The following is a 10,982-nucleotide window of genomic DNA, read 5'->3' as shown; positions in this document are numbered from 1 at the left end:
AGCTGCCCTGCGGAGGGCAGCGGAAGAGGAGGTACTCCCACGGAGTGGGTTTTCAGATTTCTTTTGTGGTATTTTTATGACATCATAGGTGCCTTCATTATGACATCATAATTGCATATATAGAACAGCTACATCCGATCAGTATAAAAAAAATTGAGGGTCCTCCAGGGACAAATTGGTCCACAAAAATTTTGATGACGTCATCGGTCACGTGATTCGGCAGCCATATTGTTTAAAAAAAAAACATTTAAAAACTTCTTGTCTGAAATGGCTGAACAGATCGAAGCGAAACTTTACGCATATGACCGCCTTTCCATGAGGAACAAAAGGGTCACACATGGGTTGACAACCATATTTGATTTACCTTGAAACCTATAAAAATACACCACTCACAATAAGTCTTGGTGAGGGTTTGCAATGTCTGATTGCTCTTTTTCTTGTTTTAGTTATTTGTTTGTTTTTGCTCAGTGTGGTTGTTTGTGATTTTGACTCGCATCCGAGTTCAACTCCCAAAACCATCATCGTTTTCATGATCAATGTCATCATGTCCCTTGCATGTCCTCTTTGGAGGGAGGGCACGTGTGCTGTCAAAGGATGGCCTGCAGGTACCTATCATCATCGAACCTATCTAGCCAGGGTTCGAATCCCAACCAAGCTGTAAACTGTCATCCTGGTGTTTCACAGGCAGGGTGATTCATCAATGTGTGTGCCGTCTCTCGGACGGACGTTAAGCCGGTCGTCCCATTTGCCAGCATGAAAGATCCCACGGCGTCCTTCGCGAAGAGTCGGCGAGCTGTCGCCGGCACCTTGAACAAATTACAAATTGCCGTCCTAACGACTCTTCAAAGAGTATTTGTTCATGATGCCGGAGAGAACTCGCTCACTCTTGGTGGAAGACACTGCGGGATCTTATGACGTCCACCGACAGACCGACCGATGTGCTGACGCCTCACTCTGTAAGTGAAGCGCCAGGGCGGGAGTTTATAGCTCGGTCGGGATTCGAACCCCGACTCGAGATGTCAGCGGCGAATGTGCCGACTTAGTACTGAAAAGCAGCGAAAGTTTTGCCATGGGAAGGGTTCGAAGTACCTTTTGAAGCTCACCTCGGATTTTTCCTTTGTGTACGAATGCCGAGCAACGGTACATTATGACGTCATGTGTGAACGGTCTTCCCTCCCTCCTGTTCACGGACCTCATTTGAGCTCTGCTTTGATTTCCTGATAGTTCGTCTCTTGGTGACAAATAAAAAGAGACGATGAACGACCCGGCAATGCCAGCGATGTGAAATGAGAGTCCACATGGAGTATTCTTTTTGTGTATTCCCTTCATTGTCGTTCGGTTCTAGTTATCCGGTCCGGGTACTTGCGTACTACGGGTATGTTGTCGATAATCCCGGTTCTAACGTCGATGTAAAAATCAGGGCTCATTTATCGGACCGATTCCTCGTACGATGTGACACGTGTATCACCTGTACACACCTGTGGCGCCTCGACGAATAGAAACCGTGGAGGCAGGAAACACGGGGCGTTGAGGGGGCAAGGATCGCGGTGATCGACGGGCAGGGCCAGGTGGGGGAAGTGAGTGTTGTTGCTTTTGATGTGGCAAGGACTTGGGTCCATGTTGCAGGTGTCGGTCGTGCAATGGTGGAGGGACTACGAGGTGGTGGAATCGCCCCCTCTTTGCGTCGTCTGTGCCTCCTGCTGCTCACAGTAGCAGCAAATGTAGAGGTGAGTACTACTACTACGACTACTACTACTACTACTACTACTACTACTACTACTACTACTACCACTACCACAACTACTAATCTGCATGCCCAGTTAAGGGGCGTAGCGACCGTCTTGGCCCTTTTACACTCCGTTCCCTTTGGACAGTGGGAACCACGAGGTCAGCACAGGAATTTGTAAGTTGTTTAGGATGCCGGCGATAGCTCGCCTACTCTTTGTGAAGGACACCATGAGATATTTATAACGTCCACCAACGAATGTTGGCAGATGTGATGGCCAGTTTAACGTCCATCCGACAGAGCGCACACACGCACACACACACACACACACACACACACACACACACACACACACACACACACACACACACACACACACACATATACACACACATACACACACACACACACACACATTGATGAATCACCCTACCTGTGAAACACCGGGACGGCAGTTTATAGCTGGGTTGGGATTTGAACACAGGTAAGACAACTTTGAGGCGAGTGTGCTTACCTCGAAGACCTACAAAGCCATCCTGCCACCCCTAAAGTTGACTTGAGATCCTCTCCAACGAAATACTTTCAGAGGTTAAATGTGTCAAAGAATCGTTTTCAGCTAAACATGGATTCGAACACTTCTCAGGAAACATGATCGTGACTTCCTTCGTTCGGCCCAAGAAGTTTGGCAGGTTTTATTAAACTGTAAGGCGGGTTTCCGAGGGGATTGAGACCTGCTCGGCAGGTTCAGTGAAGTTGATGGGCTTTGACGTGGTTCCATATGAACAGGTGCAATGGTTGTAGCATGCCACGTTGACACCATACCCCAACCGATCACGTTGACAGCTTGTAAAGCAGTGTGTGAGCGCAGCGCAGGGATTGACATCACCGTGCACCTTTACCTGGAGTGTGTCTCACATTGAACACCTTTTATACACAAATCGCTGTTGAACTCCGAAGTTGCGTATTTGGAGGCACGGAGACTCAAAATGAACAAGAAAAAGAGCAATCGGAGATTGCAGACCCTTGCCAGGACTTGTTTTTGTGTGGCGTGGTCTCTGTTCCCCACTGTTTTTTGTCCTTCCCTCTTCCACCCCTCTTGTCCCACATTGCTGTGCGTTGTGTGTTAGCTCTCGTCCGAGCCCTGACAATGTATACAAAAATAATAATAATGAGGAGTACTTGCTATGTGCCACGTTTCAATTTTTTCCTTGGTGCGGTTTCAGAGATAGAGAGATCCAAAGTTTTTCCGTTTTTCCAATACGACTGCCACACCACATGACTTATGACGTCATAATTATCATTAAAACATTCTACATGAGTCGTTGCACCGATGGTGAAAATTTTGTCTCAATCCGACAAGCGGTTGCAGAGAAAACATGAAAGTTCTGTGCGGACAAACAAACAGACAAACAATCAAACAAACAGACAATCGGACCCAAATGCAATGCCCTCTCCTCTGGCGAGAGTAACGAAGAGTGTCTCCTATTGGTCTACTTCTTCTTTTTTTTATTTCTCCTGGTGTGTTGTCCCTCCCCCCCCCCCCTCTTCTTTCGTCTGCAGTAAATGGCTGTGGGCATCATCATTTGCTGTGGAATCGCTGTGCTGCTGATGCAGAGCCCCCTATAGGTTAGAACAGGAATTTCTAATTTGTTCAGTGTGCCGGCGGCGATAGCTTGCCTACTCTTCGGCCACAGACACCTTGGGATCTTTAACATCCACGAACTAATGCTGGCGGATGGGATGTCGAGTGTAACGTTGAGCGAGCGAAGTGAGGACACGCACAGTAACGAATCGCCCTGCATGTGAAAGACCAGGATGAGGGTTTACGTAACTTTACTTTCCACTTGATGCTCCGTCCGGTTCCAGGCTGTTCCACGTGTAAGTCGAATCTGCAACTGCTCCTGCCTCCTCAATCATAGCTATGTTTTCTGAACCAGATCCGTCGTGCAGTTTTTATGTCTCCACTGACGAAGTCGCCGTGGATCAACCGGAGTTGGATCGGTTGGAGCCGTGGATCGCCGGAGTCATTATGTTTTTGGGTTGTCCGGCCGTATGTACGTACATCCGTGCTAGTTTTTACTGTTCTCTCTGCAACCGCTTGTCCGATTGACATGAAATTTTCAACATCGGTGCAACTACTACTCATGTGGAATGTTTTAATGATGATTATGACATCATAGGTCATGTGGTGTGGCAGCTATGTTCAAAAAAAGGAAGAAACGTTGGACCTCTGTACTTCCAAAACCGCTTGATGGAAAAAATTGAAACTTGGAACTTGTGACGTACTCCCCATGGGGAATGTGTGATTTTTGGTTTTTTTAATGATGTCATAGGTGGCTTCATTATGACATCATTGCATACGTCGAACGCTTTATCCGATAAGTATGAAAATTTTTGAGGGTCAGCTCGGGATAAATTGTATGGGGGGAAAAATAATGACATCATCAGTCACATGGTTCGGCCGCCATTTTTTTTTGTTTGTTTTTTTTAAACATAAAAGCCTTCAAAAATCTTCTTCTCCGAAACAGCTGAACTGCACATGCACATCCAAACATGCCATCCACATGAGCTCCAGACTCAACATGGGTCCGACGTATAATGGTCCCCATCCGTCGCTCGAATGCCCAGGAAGGGTGCAGTTGACTTGCTGGATAGCAGGGCAGTTGCTGCTGATAGAGGAGCATGATGGAATGGTGAGCGCACACTTGCGCTTTGATGTAAAGGCTCCTTTTGTGGTGGTGCCGGGCTTGGGTATGAGCGGGAACCAAAGGCGTCCTTGGGCAAGGCAAGAAGATGGTCCCGAGGTGTGGGAAGGTTGTTTGTAGTGGTGAAACGTATGAGGTTGGTGTCGTTTTGGAGTTGAAGTGTCGTCGTTGCGTAATAGCAATTTGATCGAGAGAAGAAGGCTGGAAAGGCAAGCTTGAATGGTGGTGTTGAATGGAAATACAGGCTGGTGTGTACCTGAAGCAGGCAAGGTGGTTATCGCTGGCAGGTGGGAGAATTGTGGTGAAGAAGGTTTAATTGTGGTTAAATGGCAGTTTTGTTATGGCGTGCAGATTCAAACAGGTTTTTGGCATGCATATACAATTTAAGCTGCTAGCAGCGTGTGCTCAGTCGTTTGAGGAGGAGAAGATTGTGTACAGAGAAGATAATGGGGGAAGAATGGAGAAAACAGAACTAATCCCTCCCAAGGCATATACCCTTTGTAACCAATTAGACACAAGGAAGGAGCCTATCTGGAACATGTGGTGATGAAATAACTGACTCGGTAACCGCTGCATGTTGTGTGCCATTGCCTCGGGGTCTCGCTTCCCAGAGCGGTCGCAATATATTAACATAACTTTTCAGCATTTTGTGGTATTCATCAAGTTAAAACAATATTTCGCAGATATTCATCGACCACAGGAAATTGAACATAATATTCATTAATTTATTTGTCCAAACCCCTGCCCCCCTCCCAACCCCCATGAACTCATGGGTTCCTTCATCACCAGAATCCGACTGAGACGATGCTGTTTGTACTCTCACTGGATGGGACGCTTCGTGCGGTGGATAGCCGTTCTGGCAAGCTGCTATGGGAGCTCGATGGAGGTACAAAACTTTGACTTCTCAACCTATTTCTCCAACTTCTGCACCCACTTGCTGCATATATATATATATATATATATATATATATATATATATATATATATATATATATATATATATATATATATATATATAATTTGATGAAATAGGCAGCTCAGGAGACATATTATACAGAGAGTAAAAGCGCACTGAGCCAAATAGAAGAATAAGATTATTTGTTAAAATCCTGACGTTTCGAAGAACACTATCTCCCGTCCTCAGAGATAACAATGACACCATACGCTCAAAAAAGAACGCTTGTTTGGGCTTTGCCCTCGCTGTTAGCTCTTTGTGTGTCCGCAGTAGATGAGTCGGAAAAAGAGAGAAAGAACATGCAAGAATGAAATCTGCCTATCGTGTGTAGTTGTCGATTTCGCCTATCCCCCAATACCGCACCCGGATTGGATGGCGCTCGGTCTGCTCGCTTCCTCAGCATCCAATTCCATTCCTTCCCCTTGAGTAGCAAGCACCAACAAATCTTGTAGCATCTGCATTCGTATTTGTTACCTCTGTTAAAATCCTGACATTTCAGAAGACCACGATCTTCTGTCCTCAAAGAATTTTATTATTCTTTTCAGCTCAGTCTGTTTTTACTCTCCATACATATATGTGTGTGTGTGTGTGTGTGTGTATACATATATATATATATATATATATATATATATATATATATTATTTATTTAAATATATTTTGATGGTTTTTGAAACATTCCCCAAGGGAAAGCATAAATGGACATATTGGAGATCCGAGGATGAGTTATTTCTTTAATCTATGTGTAGGTAGACCTTGGCCCCTTGTCAAATTTGGGGGGGGGGGAGGTGCATGCATTGAGGTTAGTTTGTATTTCCCCAATGCGATGTATTTTCCCTGGCACCCCTCTGTTCCTTTCAATCTTTCCTCCTTCACCCCGTCGGTCCGTTCCAACAATCCTCCCTCTGCTACTTTCAACCCCCATCGGTCCATTCCAAACCCTCTGCTACATACAATCACTCCTTCACCCCATCGGTCTTACCTTCAACCCTGTAGCCAGTCGGTTGTCCCACAGTCTGTCTGCATCCCTCTCCATTGCCACTCTATGTGCGGATTGTTTTGTTTCTCACATTCGTGGCACAAGGCACGATGCTTGATGCATGTCCGTGGCTTGCTGGATGGTGCCTCTCGCATGATACAATGCAGCACTGTACAGAGAAAGTTGGCACGCGAGGGAGGGAGTAGGGTTCTCGTCAGTGCATTGGGCGCATCAAAGGAGGAGTGGGAACGTTCATGGCAATCATCTCAGAGACAATGGTATTTTCCATAAGCTGTATTTGTGGACATGTCCCAATTTGGGATGCGCACCAATGAGAGAGAGGCTTGCACGAGATGAGATTGGGGGGGGGGAGCCATATCCAGAAAGGAGGAAGAAGCTGAGGCAGTGGACGGACAGAGATGCCAAAAACCTTACCTGGCGATTAGCAGAGGTGTGCACAGTATGTGTGAAGAGAGAGAGGGAGCCCACGGTGTGGAAGAGGACAGTATAAAAACTTCAGAATGTGGTTTGGTTCATGGGGAGCTGCTGGAGATAGGGGGAGCGGGGGGGGGGCAGCAGAAACAGCACAAGCTGCTTTCTGTCACATATCTTGCACGCTGGAGAGAAGTTGCCTTCTTATGGATGCCTCAGAAACGCAGCTGCACATCCCATCGCCACTCCACTGCCGATCTTCCACATCCTTTCCCCCCATTCCACATTATATTATGGCTGGCACAGCCCTATTGGGCTGTGTGAGGTGAGGGAAGGAGTCGACCCCACACTCCGTACTTTTCTTTTCTTCTCAGTTCTTCTTTTTCTTCCCGGATTGAATGATGGCCATGTCTTTTGTGTAAATAAGATTTTATAACACGATGCGTTACAGTTAACTCTGCTCCTTTTTGCTTTTTGCCTGTAAATACTCACTTTTAAATGATTGCTTGCTTGTGTGTGTGTAAATAAATCATTTCTTCATCGGTTTATTTTCCTTCATTGGTCCGACACAGTGCACAAGTGTAGTTAGATGGGAAGTTATACCCCATCTGAGTTACTCTGTTAGCCTGTGCTACACCTCTCAGTTCTGTTTGGGAGAAGATTACCAGGTGCATCACAGTTAGGTTGCTGTGCCAATTGAAAAATATCACAGAAACATTGAAGCCTGCTTGGCTGAAGTCAAAGTGAAGCAGCTACAGCTGTGTAAGAATGACAACCCATTGGACCGCAGAGTTATCTGTGGTCGGTGGCTTCAGGACCGGAGGTTCAGGAGGAACTCGAGTGCTTCCCCTTGTGGCAAACCTCCAACCCTGGCTGTAATATATACGTTTATATATCTATATCTATCTATATATATATATATATATATATATATATATATACATATATATATATATATATACATATATATATATATATATATATATATATATATATATATATATATATATATATATATATATATATATATATATATACATACATGCATATATATATATATATGCATATATATATATATATATACATACATGCATATACATACATACATGCATATATATATATATATATATATATATATATATATATATATATATATATATATATATATATATATATATATATATATATATATATATATATATATATATACAGGGTGAGTCGAAAGTAGCGCCCGATTTCTGTTTTTTCGGCTGTCAGATTCTTTCTGGGAAGTCATATTGTTAATTGTTGTCTTGCAGATTATTAATTTTCGTAATTTATTTATTTTTGATTTTGTTTTGTAAGTTTTTGCTGCGAGTTTGGAAAGTTACTGAATTTGCACCAAATTGAACCACGAATTACATTTCAATGAATCAACGCATTGCGGCCGTGAAACATTACCACAAATGTAATAAATGACCAACGATGGCGGCACGCCGTTTGGCACAGGAATTCGATATTAACTCACCTCAGGGAAGAAACATATGATTGATTGTCGAGAAATTTGAAGCAGCAGGGTTGGTAGCCACTGCAAAGAAGTGCGGTCGTCCGAAAACGGCAACGAATGTAGCTGAGGCTGAAGAAGCCATCAGAAGACTGGAACAAAGTCCGCAAAAGTCAACTCGCCGTTTATCTGCAGAGTTGGAAGTGAGCCAATCAAGTGTTATCCCTATCCTTCACCAGAAAAAAATGAAACCTTACATTCCACGTTTACTGCATGCCCTTCATGATGGAGATGACGACCCCCGTCTTCAATTTTGCGAAGAGTTCTTAGCTAAACTTCGCAAAGAGGACACAATATCAGACAACATCTGGTGGTCAGATGAGGCATGTTTTAAGCTTAATGGCACAATGAAAAGACACAATTGTGTCTACTGGGCTGCGGATAACCCAAGAGTGACAAGAGTCATTTCACTCAGGCTGACTGGCAGGGACGTCAAGCAGCCATCAAACTTCTAGACTGGTCTCCCTTCGCTACTTTCTCCAACGTCAACTCATCCTGGGAATTTCATAGAAATTTTTCTCTCTCTCTCTCTCTCTCTCTCTCTCTCTCTCTCTCTCTCTCTCTCTCTCTCTCTCTCTCTCTCTCTCTCTCTCTCTCTCTCTCTCTCTCTCTCTCTCTCCCTCTCTCTCTCTCTCTCTCCTCATGGTACACCGAAGGTTGTGGCGAGGCAGTTGTCCTGGAACAACTTGCCTTCACCTCATGGAAGGAAAATCCGACTGAAGGCAATCTCGGTTCCTTCCGCAAAGCTCAGAATGTGTTTGTCGATGCTCAGTAGAGCCAGAAAACAACATCTTTCCAATCTCAAGCCTGAACTCTCACACCTGTCTCCCTCCTCCAAATCCTGGTGGCATCTATTTAAGTCTGTTTCTGGTGTATGTTCCCCCTCCATCCCCTCCCCTACCTCAAATGGCTGCACAGCTGACTGCACATGAAATGGCTGAATGCCTAAACTCGGTGTTTGCTTCTAAATCTTGTGTCCGAAACCCATTACTTTATGTACCCACCTTACCCAGTCTCACCCAGCTGCTCCTTGACTGTGTCCTTTTCTCCTGACAAGGTGGAGATTTTCCTGTCAAACCTCGACTCAGATTGTGCAACCGGAACTGACAACATCAGCCCATGTGTCCTAAAAACCTGCTCCTCTGCTCTTGCTCACCCTCTCTCTGTTCTATTCACCCTCTCATTTTCTCAAGGTCATCTGCCATCTGCTTGGAAATCAGCAAACATTACCTCTCTAAATGGAAAAGATGCAAAAACAGATCCCTGTAACTATAGACCAATCGGCCTTCTCCCAATCATCAGCAAGGTTTTGGAATCCATCATCGCTTCAGACATGAAATCCTTCCTCTTCTCCAATGGCTTGATTTCCGATCATCAATTTGGATTCAGACCAGGTCACTCTACCCTGGATAGTGGATATGCTGCTTTTGCTCTTCTAACAATGGATAGAGATCCTCATTGCGAGATATGAAATCAGCGACCTCCCTGGACATATCACGTGCTTTCGATATGGTCTGGCACCCCGCCCTGCTTACCAAACTTTTTTTTCCTATGGAGTGGCCATTAACGGAGTTCTCTCATCCCCTCTTCCTGTCCAGGCTGGAGTTCCTCAAGGCAATGTTCTGGGCCCTGTTCTTTTTCTGGTTTTCATCAATGATCTCTCTGACTCTGGAAAATCCTCCTTATTTCTTTGCCAATGACTCAACCCTCTGCCGTACCATCTGTCATCCCTCAGATCAGCAAGCAGCAGCTTCTTCACTCTACAGATCTGGATAAAATCACAAACTGGTCCATCACGTAGAACAGGTTTTTTAACTCTGCCAAATCTCACACTTTCATGATGTCTCTCTGAAAGGACCATATGGTACCCCCCCCCCCCACCATCTACTTTCTCACCAATCCTCTTGAAGAAGTCCTTTCATTCAAGCTTCTGGGTCTCACTATCGACCATGATCTTTCCTGGGAAAGCCACATTTCCAACCTGGCCAAAAAAGCCAGTCGCCAACTGGGCATCCTCCATCGTGCAAAGTCCTTCCTTGGCACACCTGAGCTCCTCACCACACACAAAGCTTTCGTCTGCAGCCTGATGGAGTACTGCTGTCCCTTCTGGGCTGGTGCTCCCGCCTCTCACCTTTCTTGGCTTCACGCTGTAGAGACCAGGGCATTTCGGATCGTTGGTATCTCCTGGGATGAGGCTGACTCTTTCGGTGTCACTCTCTCACTGCAGGCAGGCCGGTGGTCTTTCTGTCTTCTTCCATCTCCTCTCCAGCCTCACCCCCCTGCTCTGTCTGAGTTATGTTACCCGCCTCCCCCCCCTTACCCCCATATTTCTGCAGGGTGCTCAACGTCCGCCAGTAACCCCCTTCTGGGAAAACTACCAAAACCAAGAATCACTGCTCACCTTCACTTTTTCATTCCTCCTTTTTTCCCGCCTTTGGAACAAATTCCCACACTCTCTTCAATCCCACGCTTCCCTCCAGGCCTTAAAAACACCTGCTCACCACCATCTCATATCTTCCCCCATCCAAAATCTTGATCTTTTCTACCCCCATTAATCCACCCCAAACGCACCTCCTTCAAATTCCCTGTTTTCCTTCCTGAAAGTCCCTGTACTTTCCTCTTGTTTATCCCATGTGCCCCACCC

The 10,982-nt window shown here is 45.3% G+C and overlaps 1 protein-coding gene across 2 annotated transcripts in view; it reads left to right on the top strand.

The window, feature by feature from the left end:
• Positions 1 to 1,376: 1,376 nt before the first annotated feature.
• LOC147021546 (serine/threonine-protein kinase/endoribonuclease IRE1-like) overlaps positions 1,377 to 10,982 on the top strand; it is a 62,719-nt gene continuing 53,113 nt past the window's right edge. The window contains exons 1-2 of one of the 2 annotated variants that reach the window (XR_015060839.1): positions 1,377 to 1,727; positions 5,221 to 5,317. Coding sequence is in view for 1 of the 2 variants with exons in the window: in XM_085891590.1 (XP_085747716.1) it covers positions 1,641 to 1,727; positions 5,221 to 5,317 (184 nt within the window). In the remaining variant the exon portion in view is untranslated. The remainder of the gene's footprint in view (positions 1,728 to 5,220; positions 5,318 to 10,982) is intronic. The other variant, XM_085891590.1, reaches the window with a different exon arrangement.

Source organism: Eptatretus burgeri, chromosome 8 (assembly GCF_056783735.1).
Source record: "Eptatretus burgeri isolate ZD-2024b chromosome 8, Ebu_testis_v1, whole genome shotgun sequence".
Classification (NCBI taxonomy): domain Eukaryota; kingdom Metazoa; phylum Chordata; class Myxini; order Myxiniformes; family Myxinidae; genus Eptatretus; species Eptatretus burgeri.
This window is presented reverse-complemented; position numbering and strand designations above follow the sequence as displayed.